Source organism: Calypte anna, chromosome 3, assembly GCF_003957555.1.
Source record: "Calypte anna isolate BGI_N300 chromosome 3, bCalAnn1_v1.p, whole genome shotgun sequence".
Taxonomy (NCBI): Eukaryota; Metazoa; Chordata; class Aves; order Apodiformes; family Trochilidae; genus Calypte; species Calypte anna.
Genome location: NC_044246.1, coordinates 84784412 through 84801330, shown reverse-complemented (window position 1 = coordinate 84801330; position 16919 = coordinate 84784412). Strand labels below are relative to the sequence as shown.

The 16919-nt window shown below is 41.5% G+C and overlaps 1 protein-coding gene across 4 annotated transcripts in view; it reads left to right on the top strand.

Annotated features, from left to right (window-relative positions):
* Nucleotides 1-5931: 5931 nt before the first annotated feature.
* EPHA7 (EPH receptor A7) overlaps nt 5932-16919 on the top strand; it is a 161315-nt gene continuing 150327 nt past the window's right edge. For 3 of the 4 annotated variants that reach the window (XM_030446779.1, XM_008506227.2, XM_008506226.2), the window contains exons 1-3: nt 6150-6246; nt 10588-10652; nt 14979-15648. In XM_030446779.1, coding sequence (XP_030302639.1) covers nt 6150-6246; nt 10588-10652; nt 14979-15648 — 832 coding nt within the window. Of the gene's footprint in view, nt 6247-10587; nt 10653-14978; nt 15649-16919 lie in introns of all 4 variants that reach the window. The other variant, XM_008506228.2, reaches the window with a different exon arrangement.

The window sequence follows — 16919 nt, the reverse complement described above, 5'->3', positions numbered from 1 at the left end:
AACCTTTTTTCTTTGTTATACAGTCATGTAGTTAAATTTTACAGAGGATTCACATCATCCATGCATTTGTATTACCAAAATTGACTTTATAAATACAGTTGCTAGGTACTTCTATTAACCTTTGCCACACTACAGTAAATACTAAAGAAATCACACCCTGAAACTACAGTTGGGAAATTCAAGTCAAAAGTAAATGTGTTCTGAATACAGCATTACTTACCCACATTTGAAGGAAATAAAATAAAATACATAAAGCCCTGTGATTTAGCATATCTGCTATGCACCAAGTATCTTAGGGTAAAAAAAATCCAACCAAATTTCCACAAATTAGTCTGTATATTATTTGTCAGAAATCTGGTTTACTTACAGTGAATAGTGAGAGCTCAGTTTTGGGGGGAAGCAAACCTACAGACTAGGATAGAAGTGGCAGTATATGTACATGGAAATTTGATGAAGTATGAGAATATGTGTAAGATGGCAATGAGAGAAATCTGTAAATGGTTATGCTCCTGAGGGATGCAGCTCTGAAATTATTCTACTTCAAGGAACACCTTCTCCCATACGCTTTGGCACCTTTTCTGTCAGTAGTGATGCTCCACATCACTACACTTCCTGGATCCAGGGATGAAAGCACTGGAACTCCTACCAGTGCAATCTGTAGTTTATCTTTCACAGCTAAATAAGGGTTATTGCATCTGTTCTTTCATTTCCCCCCCTCCTATATCCTAACACAGAAGGGAGATTGAGAGATTTTTATTTTTTTTTCCCTCCCTTCCATGTTCTGTCACAGATCCATAAGGAAACTGAGAGACTGAGAGTGACAGTAAAAGGAGGTAATATATGGAAACAGGAAATCTACTGGATCTAATTCTTCACCTTAGGCTGAGAGAATCAAGGACTGTCACAGATGGAAGTGATCAGATGTCACTTCTGCTGAGGAAGAGCAGGAAGATACTAATGCCACTGGAGCATATTGCTAGAGCTTATCTACTACTTATAACTAATTAACTAAAAGAAAAGCTAGCTACCCTTATCATCAGGCTCTTCTCTGTGCAATTTTTAATATGACAAACTTCTTAAGAAAATTGAAACTTTGAATTTTCTGGAGCATTGCAGTCAAAAACGTGCTTATGTGCAGTTACGTCTTGTTGCACCGGGGCTCAAAGAGACTGCCTTAATTCATAGCTGAGCAATGGAAATTATCTCCTTTCAGAATATCTCTAGCTGCTGTATATTGCAGGATGATGGCAACAGCTTGCCCTGCTCAGGTTTCCCAAGGGAAAGTCCACAGCACAAGAAGACACACTAGCAGGCTCTGAAGAGTGATTAGCATGGTGACAGTATATTCTCTGGAAGTTCTTAGTTCTGAGTGAAACAGTTTTCAAATTCAGATTTGTCAGGGGAAACATCCTTACAGGACCCAGGTACAACATGCTTTTGGACCCTGTACAACTCTTTGCTACTGTTTCTTGAGGAAGGCAGAGGCACTTCATGATCACATCTGTATTTAACTTGCATTTAATTTTTACTGTTCTACAGAATGCATTTCATTTCGACTAAACGGTGAGATGATGCACCATCTTATCTTCATTTATATACTGTGTTTTGCAAATTTATTGAAGATGCATAGATTTAAAAGGCAGAATCTGAGTATCTACTTAGCACAGCATGTAGCTTTAAATCCCCTGAGAGAAAACTTGTCAGTGAATTGTTATTACCATTCTGATATATGTGAAGATTTTATAGTGTAAAGCTTTATAGTACTATTTTTACTTGTGCTAACTAAAATAGTGTAAAAAAACCAACAACAAACAAACAGAAATTTCAACTAGAGAAAGGACTTTTTATATGAGCATGCTTTTCAAAAAAGCCAGTCCCCATTCTCTACACTTTCTTTATGAATCAGTAATATTTATTTAATGAGTTACTTCTTTACTATTATAGAGCTACTCTGACTTATAAATCCACCAGAGGATCTGAAATAGCCACTATGAAGACACCATCATCTCTGATCCAGATTTGGAATGTAAATGCCTATACATCTGGAAGACTAAATACAGTCTCATATGATGATTTATGATACACATATTACTTAAATGTCGTGATTCCACTGCATTTTTATGCAAACATTCAGGAAGAATCTTTAAAAAAAGAAAAATAAAATTAGCAAGAATCTTACAGAAATGTGTACTACATACTTCAGAGAAAATCTTGTGCACAGGTGAAGGACTGCTTAGGGATTGTTTAGATTATGATCACAAATGACCAATTTCAGGGTTTAAAAAAATCTTCTGTTATCTAAGCCTAATTTCTACTTACATTACTATAAACAGATTTCATGTGTTTTTTGATCAAAATCAGCTTTAAAAATGGTTGTGCTTGTTGGAATGAGCTTTAAAGCTCATTCTTGTGCAGACCGAATCAAGACAGTATCATTTTCATAAACTATGTCTGAGGCTACCTTCAACACCTTTTTTGAGGCTGTTCATATTTTGTCTCAACCCTGCTCAGAGTATCCAAGAAAGAATGTGTAAATTTTATTAAAAAATACTTTGTGAAAAAAATATTTTTATAACTACTTTCAAACACTGTTCTTTTTCTTCATGTGTGCTTGCATAGACTTAGAATATATCCCATATTTATTGCATCACACTTTCAGATCGAGTTATATGGCAATTTTAAGGAAAAAATACTTTAAACATTTCCCCAAACTCTTAGACCATTGCAATTCTTTATAGGTAAGCCTGGCTAGTATCAAGATAGTATTAGTGAGGGGATCAGACACAAGTCTAAATAGACAAGAATTTGGCCTATAGATTTTCAGTAAGCAAAAGGGGAAAACAGAGCAAAGTAAAAAAATGACATTAGTATCTTGTTCCAGTTAACTGTTTACTTTATGGTATCTGAATTGTAACATGTTGAGTTGAAATTCCCAATTTTTCTTCCATCGGAGATTTTTGGTACCAAATTTAACAGTTACGGTCCATTTAGCTTGAGTATTTTGGATCAGTTGTAATATTTCTCTTTTCTGCTTTTGGTCACAAGAGATCCAACGCTCAGCTGGATGAAATGTAATACTGGGCTGAGCACACTGAAGAATAAAATGAAGTATCAAAAAAATACTACAAAGAAGCAAAGAAAAGGAAAAAAAAATCACTGAAAAGGATTTCACATTCTGAGTCAATTTGACAAAGATTTAATGTGTAAGAAGCATAATTTAAAACAAACAAACAAACAAACAAACAAAAAACCCCCCCACCAAACCAAAAAACCAAAAAACACATTGCAGTATAACCTCCCAATATATATGGATTGTTTTGGTGTAATTGTGAATACACCCATGACTGCTTTAAGGAAGCAGTACATATAACGTGTCAACTTTGGTTCAGTTGACTATTATCAGAAAGACAGGGCATTTAAAATTAGTTGATCAGAAAGAAATATACACTTTTTTTTTTTTAATCTCATATTTAATTTCCTTATACATTCAGTCATGTCTACATATTTTCTTTTTGTGGTTAATATATTCACATAATTTTATCTCCTTATATGTGTACAGACCCTGTACCCATATTGTACACATACAATATTAGGCTGTACAAGACAGTCTGTATAAATGCAAATCATGATGAAAATAAGTTTCTGGCCTAATATATTGCATGCAGGACATGGGTATACTGCATCACCCTGGAAGCGTTTCTCCTGTCACTTTGTTCATTTGGTAAGTTCTTGACTTTTTGTGAACACAGTCATTCAAAGTCTAATCACTTTTTATTTTTAATACATTCAGACCATTAAAAATGCCTTTTGGGGTTAAGGATGTTGTAGTGGAATGCTTGCACTTTAAGCCAGAAGTAGAGACCTAACTAAGTTAGGACTTCCCATGTTTGCTTTAATCGCTGTTAGAACATCTGCAACATGAAAACTACTTATGAAAACTTGCAAGGAGCCTACAAAATACACGCATGTAAGTAATTAAAACAAAACAGTCTTTTAAAAAGAAGGTAAGCAAACTCAGTGTTCGGTACAGCTACCCTTTCTGAGTACACACGTATGAGGATGGGAATGACAGATGAGACAGGATTAGAGAATCAAGAGCACGTACTTTGCCTTCACTCATCATGGTATCCACAGTATGAAAACAGCATTCTCAATGAAACGCAGAAAGTGTCAGATTCTAAGCCGTGAATATCAGTTATTCATCAAGTGAAAGGAATACGGTGTATTTTTTGTGGCAACCTCCACCCATTCTCAGAAGTAACAAGGAGACTATAGGAAAAGTGCTCAAAGCCCGGAGTATAGTGGCTGTTTATCTGACAATGCTGAATATAATTACTACTGTTAATTCTAATTTTGCTTCATCTGCCTAAAGGTCTCGTAAACACACACACACCCCAATGTAAATTTCTATTTGTGGCATAACATTGTCTGTCTCAGCGTCCCCATTTGAGCTCGGACTGTTTCAGATTCTCACATAATCTTGCCATCGAATCGCAATTTACACCCCCTGCGCTTCGCTGTCTTAGCCTGCTACCACGACAAGAACCACTTACTCCCTTTGTATCGCATTTTATCCTCCGAAAGGACAGGGCGACGCACTTTTAACGGAGCTGCACAAGACCCGTTCCGCGCCGCGCACCATCAGCCGCGGAAAGGTGCACTGGGTAGAGTTAGAGGCAGGGGCCGAGCGGCGGCTTCGCAGAGACCGAAGATTGGACCGGGGCCGGGACCGGTACCTCCCGCTGCCGGGGCCGTACGGCCCTGGTCCCGGTGGGGCGACGAGCGCTCCCGAGAGGCAGGCGGAAACACGGTGCCCGCTGCAGCACTCCACGGCCTCTCCCGAGGTACAGTAAGGTTTTGTGTCGCGCTTATTTCTTTACTCACTGAAGGAGGCAAGAGAGAGTTTGGGGAAGGGAAAAAATGAGGGGTCGGGGCTTGATGGGTCTCCGGGAAAATCACTGCCAGGCCCGATGGGTGAGCGCTGACAAAAGAGGTTTGGCAAGTTCCTCTCTTCCTAAGATTTTTCTTTTTTTGTTTTTCTTGGGTTTGGGTTTTGTTTCCCCCCCCCCCCCCCCTTTCTTCCTTTTTTCCTCCCTCTCTCTCCTATTTAAATTGTCTTTGTTAACGGATTACCCTCGCTTCAGGTTACACCTGACGAGGACTGAGGGAAAGCAATCTCCCGTTCCTTCCCAAAGTAAGACCTGTATTGTCATTAACCTGTTCTTCGTAGGCGGGGAACATCGAAGGCAGAGGGACAAAAATACCCAATAAAACAGGGAATGGAGCCCGGCTGATGTCAAACCCGAGGAGCCTGCCTTTTGGCAGGGGAGTGTCTCGGGGCACCATCCCGCAGCTCCTGCTGAAGTTTCCCTCTCCGTGGCCGCAGCTCAAGGTGCGCTTTCAGCACGGCCAGAGCCAGGCACCGCCGCCGGCGGATCGAGTTGGGCCCTGGCCGGGACTCTTCGCTGCCCACCCCGGCAGGCGCGGCACGGGGCAAGGAGACGGAACACCAGGGTCGGACCGGCCACCCTGCCCACTCGGACCACAACCTAGCCGGCCGCCTCAAGGTGTGCAGCCCAGCCGCCGTAAGGTGCGCATCCCGAGACCGGCTCCCCGCTCTCGGGTCGACCCCTCTGTCCTGCCGCCGTCGGCCCGCGTACAACCCGCGGCTCCCCACCACCGGCGGCAACCCGACACCGGCGCAATCTCATTGGGCGGCACCGAGCACCCCGCCCCCCCCGGGCGCGACGACTCAGGCTCCGGCTCGGCCCGCCGGGCGCCGAAGATCGCTGTTGGTTGGTGGAGAGCGCCCGTCAGTCAGGTTGAAGGACAGGACGCCCGGCCCCTGCGGTCCCGCCCCCTCGCCCTAATTGATATTATCGGAGCGCGGCGCGGGTTGCTCGGCTGCAGTTGGGGCTGGCGGGCGGCCGGCCCGGTGCGGGAGCCGAGCAGCATCGCGGAGGAGGAGGAGGAGGAGGAGAAAGGCAGCCGGGAGGGAGGGAGCGAGCGAGAAAGAGCGAGCGAGCGAGCGCCGAGCCAGAGACTAGCAGAGCAAAATCTCCACCGTCCTCTAGCACCCACCAAGCGGCGGCAGCGGCAGTGTCTAGAAATATATAGCTAGAAATATAAATTCACCCCGCTCCTGCACCATGGTTTTCCAAAGTAGGCTCCCTTCTTGGATTATTTTGTGCTCCATCTGGCTGTTCCGCTTTGCACACACGGGGGAAGCACAGGCTGCAAAAGAAGGTAAGGTGATGCGGAAAAACAAAAGTTTGGGCTTATTTATTGCTTTTGCACACGAAGTCTGTGGTGGCTGAGCGGAGAACCTGCCTGCCACCGCCAGCTGCTTTTTATTATTATTTTTTTAATTGAAGTGGGAGAGAGGAAAAAGCGAGGCATTCACTGTGGGGTGGTGGGTGTGTATGTGTGAGAGACCGGGACAACTGCTTTTGCTCTCAGGAATGAGGTTTGGGAGGCATTTGCACGTGACGAAAAGGCTCGGGGCTGGGGAGACAGCCCCCGGCCCGGGGATGCGTGCGGAGGAGCCTCACTCTCCTTTGGCAGCCTCAATCCTCCCGGGGAGGTGCAGGGAGGGCGGGTAACCTTGCTACTCGCCGAGGAAGGGCTGCAGGGGGTTTTAGGGCTCGGGACGTTTCGGGGGCAGGCACGGCACAGCGCGGGGTAGAGGCAACCCCTTCTCCACTGCCCGTCGGGGGCCTGTGGTGCTCCGGCCCCGCAGGGCCATGCACAGAGCGTGGGATGGAGCATCGGGGTGCAGTTTTGCACCTCCCTGCCGTGCAGATTGAGCACGCTTTGAAGGGGTACAAGGTGGCGTGTCTCTGCAACGTGTGTGCTTTCTCTCGGAGTCGCTGGAAAGGAGAGGTTTAGGGATGGATGTTTTACACGATCTTGCATATCAGAACGGGGCTTCCCGATTCCCATCAATCCAACACCGGTAACGCGAACCCCGGACATTCGTTTCCCCCGCGCATAGAGAGAGACTATCAGAGTCTATCATCTATCAGAGACTGATGAATGTGTATAAAATCAATTCACAAAGTCCGTCTGGGAATCTCTTTTCTCACGCTGAGAAAAAATCCTAATGATTTAAAGGAGTGCCCTGCTTGCGTTTTGACAGCCAAAGGCGAAGGTCCATCACCATCTTCGGGGGGAGCGGGGTAGGGGAGGAAGGACACGACGACGATAGGGAAGGGGGAGTCAGGGGCTTTTTCAGTGTATGTGCATATGTATGCGTTTGGGGCTTCCCCCCCTCACTCAGCTGCATACGTCAATATTTTTCATCAAACCGTTGGCATGCAGTAAATACCATTTCGAGCCTGTAGCTGGAGCTTAAAAAAAATTCTTCAATTAAAATGTCCTCTGCCCTTAAGAGAAGGCGGCGATGCAGAGGTTAGAGGGGGAAAGAGGAGAGAGCTTGTCCTTAACAGCATTTCGAAAGTTTATTTGGAGGGGCTGTAAAGCAACAGAGACCCCCACACGGGGAGTACTAACGCGTGGCTGTGGGGTGGAGAGCAGGGAGGCAGGCAGGAGGGCGGGTGCGGGCTGCCTGCCCCGCTCTGCCCTGCAGATTGCTCCGCTACCGGAGCTGCGCGGTTGCTTTCCGGCAGTAGTTCTCGTGTTTGTGTATGTAATAACTGTATGGATGCGTATATATATTAATCTGTAGGTATAAGCGTGTGTCTAATGTGCGTATATTTGGAGAAAATCAACCTAGCCAAAGGAGAGTCAGGAGGGGGCGAGCGGCAGACAGGGATTGATAGTGGTTACCTGCTTCAAGCGCAGAAACTCCAGCGGAAGAAAGAGCTACGGGGAAAAAAAAAAAAAAAGAAAAAAAAAAAAAAAGTAACTTTGCAGCTTCATGCCCGACCTCACTGAGAGCCTGTGGCGGCAGCAGCCCCGCGTGGTTTCCCACCTCTCTCCTCCGGGGTACGGAAAAGGGGTGGAGGTGGGCGGGGGAGAGGGCATGAGAGGGTGAAAAGTTTCCCGAGTCTCCTTTCTGTAGTTCAATAAAAGCCTCGGTGTGATGCTGTAAAGGAGCGGGGCAGGGCCCCCTCTTCCAAGCGAAGAGGTGACCGCGTTACCTGCAGAGCCCGCTGAGGCCGGGACGCTCGGGGCGATCACAGACGCGGGGGGAGCTGAGGACCGCTCCCCCGGGTCGGGAGGAATGTCCTACCCTTCCTCCCCATGTCTACGGGACCTCGGGGCTCCGTCCCAGGACTACCGTCCAGGTCGCTCCCTCCGCATACCGGCGAATGCCGAGGGGTGTGGCGGAGACGACCGAGGTACCGGCGCTCGGCTGCTGTTTGGCCTCAGGTCTTCAGCACGGAGGCGCGGCCTCCTGCGCGCAGCCCCGCGTAGTGCCCGGAGTGGGTCCGCGGTGGCGCCTCCCGCCGAGGCCAGAGACCGCTGCTTCCCGCCTGCCTGGGGCCCCGCTCCCACGCCTCGCCCGCCGGTTTCTCTGCTCCCTTCGCTCCCTGTTCCACCGAGACCCTGAGAGGGGCTCCGAGCGGCCCTCTGCGCCCTAGCGGAGGGAGCGCTCCGCTCCGCAGATCTCGGTGTGCTCCGCGCCCGAGAGGCTGCGGACCTTTGCGCGGCTGCGGCGGGGTGCGCGGAGCAAGGCGCCGTCACCCCGTCCTCGCGTAGCTAGCTTCCCAGCCCAGGCAGGGAGCCGCGCAGCAGCCCTTGGCTTGGAAAGCTTTACTCCAGCAACTTGCGGTGCCAGGCGGAAACGCCAGGTTTTCTTAGCGAGGGATGTTTGCGGAGCAGGGCTTTATGTTTGTTTGCTTGCTTGATGCTGCCTTTTCTTGCCTGCGATGTGTCCACCCGTTGCTATGTAATGGAGAATTGCCGAGAAATAAAAAAGCGGAATGAATTGCAGTCATGGGATGTTGTTCTGGTGCTGAAACGGTTAAATAGTTCGTGTTACCGTTTTGTTTTTTTGATTTGTTTTTCTTTCATTTTTTTTTTTTTTCTTTTCCAGGGGTATTAGAAATGTTCTTGTTTGACAAGCCACCGCACACACCACCTGCTTTTCTATAGAGTGTTACAAAGTAAAGCCCCTTGAATCCAAGCTTAATGAAATAAGCAGATAATCTTTCTAGAGAGAGGCTATCAAACTTCCTTAATTAGTAGTTCTACTTTTATTACTGAAACACAGGCCTGGAAGCTACTATTTTATGTTCAGCTCACATTCCAGATATTACTGTATAAACCTGTAAATAACTTTTTGAGTTATCTCATCTTTCCAGTAGTTTGCTGAAATTTAACGTTAAATTCTACTGGGAAAAAGGGCCGAAGCCAGAATTATAACCATTTCAAAAGACCAGAGAAAAGTTGCTTCAAGTTAGAGCCTTAAATCATGCATTGAAATACCAGTAGTTAAATTCTGTGTATAGTTATAAATAGCTTCACAGCTAAAAATACACGGAATAGATTTAAATTAGAAATGTTACTTTTTATTTAGTCAAATAGAAGTATGAAGTTAAATTTGCAGATTTGAAGAAGAAACCTTCAAAGTGTAGCAAACTATAGGATATGGTTGATCACTCTCTCGCTGTGACTGCTTGAATGTAGGTATCAAAACAAATTATTGCACATCCCCTCCCTCCCAAACATCATAGGTTAACATTTGCACATTTGAAAGCCTTACAGAAACTTATAATTAAATATTCTGAGAGGAGCTTATAGCTATAGTTGAAACATAAGGCATACATAGAAATGTATGTCTGGAGGCAACAAAACATCAGTAATATAACCTCCAAATATGTATTGTACAGTATGCAAGAGTTTGTTTATTTGGCTGTGATTAACCACTTTCAAAGGCAGAGTTACCTTTAGCTAAAAATAATCGTGATGCTATTAGAACTGATGTCTTTTTGTGTTGAAGTGTCACTGGCATTTAATGTCAGGAAGACTTAAGTAAGCCATTACCATAAAGTGAATTAGTCTGATTTTGTGTATGAAGTATCTTGTGTGTGCAAAGAGTGAGGCAATTGCAAAGTCATTCATTTTTTTGTATTCCTGGTTGTCATTTCTGTATAGAATTGCTGCTTTATCACCTAAGGATCAAATTTTTTTTTTCTTTCACACTCAAAAAGATCATTGCTTTGGCAGTGCAACTCATGGTAAGATATAAAATAGCCCTGTCTAAATTGGTGTGTAAAAGTTTTGAAGTGCTAGTGTGTATTTGTTTGTTTTAAGCTTATTGTAATAAGCAGAATATACAAAATTTCCTTTTTATAACAAAGATAAAAGAAGTTTGCATCTTAATACTGATCAGTAATACTTTAGAGCACTGAGAAAAAACAAGATACTTTGATTTAAGCAATGAAGTTGTTAAGATTATGTATATTTGCTTATATATGGGTAGTACATAATAATTTTATAATGTATTTCCAAGTTTATGCATAGTTGCAGAAAAATTTTTAATATTATGAAAAAAATAAGTTGAACAAAAATATCTTATTTTTATAACTTGTTAAAATTCAGGCTTTTAAATTTTTTATTATTATTATTCTACTTGTTACACTTAAGAAGCTATGAAAATTATTTTTATTTCTCTTTCAGTAATATTGCTGGACTCTAAAGCACAACAGACAGAGTTAGAATGGATTTCCTCTCCTCCCAATGGGGTAAGTACTCGAGGCAAAAATCAAGTCCTTAAAGATGACTTGTTACTTTATGAAAGCAATTGAAAGACTTGTTTTAAACTAACTTGCTCCCTTATTTCTCTCAGTAATCATACGAAGTGTTCACATCTTTTTCATTTTCAGAATGGAAGGAAGCATACCTCAGGTTACAGTGTACAAATGTACAGGAAGAGTGTCTGTAAAAATTCACCTAAATGTTCTCAGTAGCTTTATGCTTTGTAAAAAAATCTTTTGTGCTGTATCAGAAAGCTCTTTATAACACCATATTTTAAAATAGTTTTCCCTCCTTTCTTTAGAAACAGCAGAATTCTATGTGGAAACTTACTAAAAATATGTTTTTAATTTTTGTATAGTGGGTGATCATAAATTTGTTTACGATGTTTTCTTTGTAACTGAATAGCACAGACTGAAGTGCTCTAAAGTAAAAACATTTATACTGCAGATGTGTTTGAAATGACATTCCAAACTTGAAACATCCCCAAGTCTTGAGAAGTTTGGTATCATGAATCATGTGGTTAAGGCCACCTCCAGCTTGGTTACAGATTAATCTCCATGAAATGTACCATTGTAAAGTACATTCTTATAAAACCCAAGAATTTCAGAAACGTCAGTGTTACTGTCTTACTTATTCTATATGTGAAGCTGAGAAATGCTGCTTTCAGTCTGCATTCAAAGTGGCATAAAACCTCTTCTTCCTTAAGCCTTGACAAAGAACATTTTCAGGAAGATCTAATGCATGTATTGTTGTACTTCGGCTTTGTCCTGCCTTAACTCAGTCTGGCAAAACATAAATTATAAGAACGATTCTTACCCATGGAAGCAGGTTTGCCGAATTAATTTCAACTCGCATGAACAAGGATCAGGCCCTTAATCTTCGGCCCAATCTGGAGCCAGAAAAGCGTGAAGTGTGAGGGGGGGATATAAAAGTGTAACAAATCCTTTAAATAAGAAGAATGAAAATCTGAAAGTGTCTTTCTTTAAAAGCAAGATCGTAAAATCAATAGAAGCATAAACTGGAAACAAGTCTAAGGACTTCAGAAGAAATGTAATGTGAGCTTAACATGTATTATGGCTAATAACCTTGGCATTAGTGTTTTGCACTGATTGAAGCCTTTACCAGAGGTGTTTGAAAGATTAATTTGGTGGCAATTGTGTTAGACTTACCTGTAGATAATGAAAGGTATGTCAACGTGTCACACATAACAGTGGGGTTGAAGATGAAAGTTGAGTAAAATTCAACAAATATTAAAGGACAACTTTTAGAGGTAGAAGCCAATTTCAATCAGGAATTAAAATCAAAGAACAACTAATGACCAGACCTGTATGCATGGCAATGCTCAGAAATAGTTGCCTGTATGTTAATATAACAGTGCTATTTTAATAGTGTAATTCTGAAAATAAATATTTTTTTAGTGTGAATTTTCTACTGTACAATGATGTCTTTATGGCAATAAATGCAGAGAATTTTGAGAGAAACTACTGCATCATCATAGTACAGAATACATCAGCCAGGCACTCGTTGAATGCCTCATTCAGCTCCAAATGTTACATTTAACAATGACCTCAACCATGGCTAAGATAACTAAGAACTTAAAACACCTCGCACTGAAACCAGTCAAACAGTACATATTCAGATTTTCTTGCTGTAAAAGCTATCACAGAACTGGTCACTTTAGGGAGGTTTTAGTGAAACGTGACCTTAGATGGCATAGGTGAAAACATATCCTGATGTATATTTTTTTTTCTCTGCAGAAAAGCAGTTACACCTCCAATGGACTAATTGAAATAGTAGCTTGCCAAATAGGTTAGACAATTTAATTTCCTTTATTTTTTTAGGAAAATCATATTCCATGGCTTTTGGAAAATATGAAAAGCTAGACTTCAGCATTTAATACTAGAGATAATCTATAGTGGGACTTCTCTGAATTTAGTATTTCATGTTGTTTTCCTTGACTGTAGCATGACAATCTTATGTCTTAGCTAGCTGCATGTAGTAGGCTTTTGACTCCAAGTTTTGTTCTGTTATACAATGTTCCCAGTTACTGTGTTGTATTACAAAAAATGGCTTGATGGTGTTAAATGTAGGTTTTAATTTTGTTTGGTTTGGTGGGGTTTTTTTGTTTGCTTGGTTGGTTAGTTGTTTTTTTTTTTACTTTCTGGATTGTTGATTTTTTTGGAGGGCGGGGTGGACGTTCACTTTTATAGAGCAGTCCACATCAAAACCCAGGGAGTCAGATTCTGTGGTGTAGTGCATTAGTGTTACTTTCACTTAGGTGACTGAACACATCATTTATCTGTAATATCTCATTGCAGAACCTTGTTTTGGTGTTTTGAGGGAGGACTGCTTACACAACATAAAAAATAAATCAAACAAAAACCCCCAAACCAACTCAAACCAAGAACACCCAACATTATCTCATGTGAAAAGGAGAATATAAAAATCAATGACATTTTAGACTTAGTGCCTTTTTTGTCACTTTGTGGGGTTTTTGATTGGTTTGGGTTTTTTGTTTTTGTTTTGTTTGGGTTTTGTTGTTGTTGTTTCCCATTTTTATTTCTTTTTCCTTCCTCAGTGTGACAGAGCCAAAAGCTCCTTTCTTCCTTTCCTCCTTAATACCGAGTCTTATGGGGGGGGAAGAGAAATCTTACTCATTCATATCTAATAAATCTGTTACAAAGACAGACCTTCTTCTGGTTTGAGATTAATACAGTTCCATATGCAATCAGTTCAGTTAAGTTAACTTCATGAGCATTTAATAATATATATAATGTATAAAATACCGTACACGTCATGTCTGCATGAACCACAGGTCTTTGAAATGGGCTTTGATATTTACAACTTCTGTGCATTTCAGCATCTGCAGCCATGATACATAACTTCTAGCATCATTTCAGCCACATCTGCTTTTTCTTGGAGCAGTAGACCAACGTAAAATTATCTCATTTGCTGTTGCAAAGTAATGTATTCTGCATGGCTTCTAGTATGGGAAACTAGTATTTTCTATGCTTGGTTACCAGTATAAGCAATGTCAATGGGTGCTCTATCCTGCAGAGGTGCTGAGCATGCTAGTCCCACAAAGCACTTAAGCACATGCTTACCATTAAGCTCCTAAGTACTGTCATTGATCTTAAGCGTGAGCTTAAGTGCATTATTGACACAGGGCCAAAGGGCTAAGTGCCATGTAGAGAAGTCATGGTTGACTGTATCATCAGGTGAGGATAGCTCAAAAACCCCCCAAACCCTAATTTATTTTATCTGTGGTTTCTGTGGTGAGTTAAATGTTACAAGAAATGTGAAAAAAAAAAAGTGGGAGACAGATCTTGTTTTGGTTACACCTGAGCAGATTCTCCTGGCTGATTTCAGTAGCAGGTTTGCTATTGCTGGAGTGCAAATTTCCACATCACCAGCAGCACTAAAAGGCTATGAGGCAGTTACATAGTTGTTATCCTAAAGAGTGAACAACAACAAAAATGAGGCTTTGAACCACTGAACTTTCAGTCATGTGAGCTGTCCTTAATTATGTATGTAATCTCATGGTTCACCTGAACTCCCAACTACATGAAGTTTGCTCTGTTTAACATGGATGCAGCCACTGAGCTCCTTCTTACCTTCTTTGGTTTGTAAGTAGAACAGAAAGTGGACTTAAAAAAAAAAAAAACAAAAATGGGAAAACCAAAATCTTTTTTTGCTGTCAGTTTTTTAAAGTCTGTACATTTTCTTTTGCCTTGTCTCTCTGTGCCACTTTCATCACATAGGAGTGAAAAATCGTATAATTAACAAATTTCAGGACCTGATCCCATGCTTCTCATGCAACTGAAGGCTTAACAGGAAGTTTTATGTAGACAGGGTTTATGTACTGTAACACTAGGCAATTTCAGCTTCTAAGACTTCACTGATTTTAGGTTTCTGCGGAAGTGAATCTTCCTCCCTCCTTTTGGTCTTTGCTTACCCAAAACTGTTATGACCTTATTGAAGTGTGGGAGAGCCAAGAGCATAATCAGAACTTGGTATGTTGAAGAACCTTCTCTGAAGCTTCCCCTTTACAACTGTGCTCATGACATGACAGTGATTTTTAGATGTTATTTGTATGTGGGAAAGATGTGGAGGGAGAAAGAGCCTGCAGCTATGTTAATTTGCAATTTTTTTCATTTGTGTCCTTAAGAGTATTTTAACAATAACCTATTTTTTATGAAGTCATATTGTAAAGAAGGAGGAGACTTGAGTTGTGTGAAGCCTTTTAAAATACACAATAGTCACACATGGTGGTGTACTTGTTTTGTATTGCTAACTGTTTGTTATTGTTTCAGTGGGAAGAAATAAGTGGACTGGATGAAAACTACACTCCTATCCGAACATACCAGGTATGCCAGGTGATGGAATCAAACCAAAACAACTGGCTTCGGACTAACTGGATTGCAAAAAGCAATGCACAAAGGATTTTTGTAGAACTGAAATTCACTCTGAGGGATTGTAACAGTCTTCCTGGAGTTCTGGGGACTTGTAAAGAAACTTTTAACTTGTATTATTATGAAACAGACTACGACATTGGCAGGAATATCCGAGAAAATCAATATGTAAAAATAGACACTATTGCAGCAGATGAAAGTTTTACCCAGGGTGATCTTGGGGAGAGAAAAATGAAACTTAACACAGAGGTGAGAGAAATTGGACCTTTGTCCAAAAAAGGATTCTATCTTGCATTTCAGGATGTAGGGGCCTGTATTGCTTTGGTCTCTGTCAAAGTCTACTACAAGAAGTGCTGGTCCATCATTGAGAACTTAGCTATTTTTCCTGACACAGTGACTGGCTCAGAGTTTTCCTCTTTAGTTGAAGTACGAGGAACTTGTGTCAGCAGTGCAGAGGAGGAGGCGGAGAACTCGCCGAAGATGCACTGCAGCGCCGAGGGAGAGTGGTTAGTGCCTATTGGAAAATGTATCTGCAAGGCAGGATACCAGCAAAAAGGAGACACATGTGAACGTAAGTAAACATAAAACTTGTTGCAATATATACATTACAGTTCATGTTCCACCGTGGTTTTTTTTTGCTTGCTTTCTTTTTTTAATCTTTTTTTTTTTTTTTTTTTAAATTGTTTCTTTCAAGAGAAATCCATCCTCAGCCTGCTTTTAAAATTTCTGAATCTTTAATCTGTAAACTTCACACTGGCTAATCCAAAGCATTCAGCTCTTCTGGATGTGGAAATCAGCAGTTACGTAGTGCATTTTAAAATTTAAACAAGGAAATTTAAAGTTGTATGAAGTACAAATATAGATTCAGGATTAACATTTAAAACCGGTTAAGGTTATGTTTCTTGTACCTCTTGCTGAGCAAGTCATACCAATCATAGAACATTGTATTAATAGCCTCATATGAGTGGCTAAACAGTTTGTTCTTTCACATCGTTTGTGACAGGATTATAAGGAAACTAAAACTGAGGAAGAATGAGTTGTGGTTAGTAATGGAAAGAATATATACACAACGAAACCTGAGGGTAGAGATTTATGTCGTCAGTGCATACAAATTCACAACAAAGAGTACGGTTTTGGATCTTTCAAACAGAATATCAAATTTCAAGACTAAAGTATGTTTTCCTTTCTACAGTATCTTTTTGCATAAAACTAATTCTAAATTTCTGGCTTGCCATGGAATCATCGTGATTAGTTTAAAATACTAGCAAGTCAGGGACTACTGAGTTATACTTTCTGGCCCGGACTGGTTCAGTTATCCATCTCTGTGGAGTAATACTTACCCTTAGCTTTGCTGTCACTGAGGCTACACGTGGAAGATGCTTCTTTTTAGTGTGAGAAAGGGTATTTCATTGTATTTGCTTACAGTCAAGTTAAGGGAACAGGCAGTTTGTTTGAAGACAGGTATTTTTACAAGGTTTATTAATTTTTGTCATAAGATGACTCAAGGAGTTATGTATCACCATATTTTTCCTGTAAGATAGGCAGACATTTGCTGGTAAAAAATGTTATCAAAGAGTGAAAAAAAAATCCCACAAATCTGTGAAGAGGAGAAACCTACAGAATCTCAAAAACAAAGCTGGCAGCATTCACTGAGTCTGAGAAGTCTTTGTGAGGATTTCAAAATCCCCTACAGAACATTGAGTATCCTAAAAGAAAAATTAATATATCTCATTATTAATAATTTGTCCTCAGAAAAAAAGCAGATTGTGTTCTTGATGTGTTTTCATGAGGAAATTTGGTACAAAGTGAAGAGAGTGGAGTTGATCTGATGCCTTTGTAGCC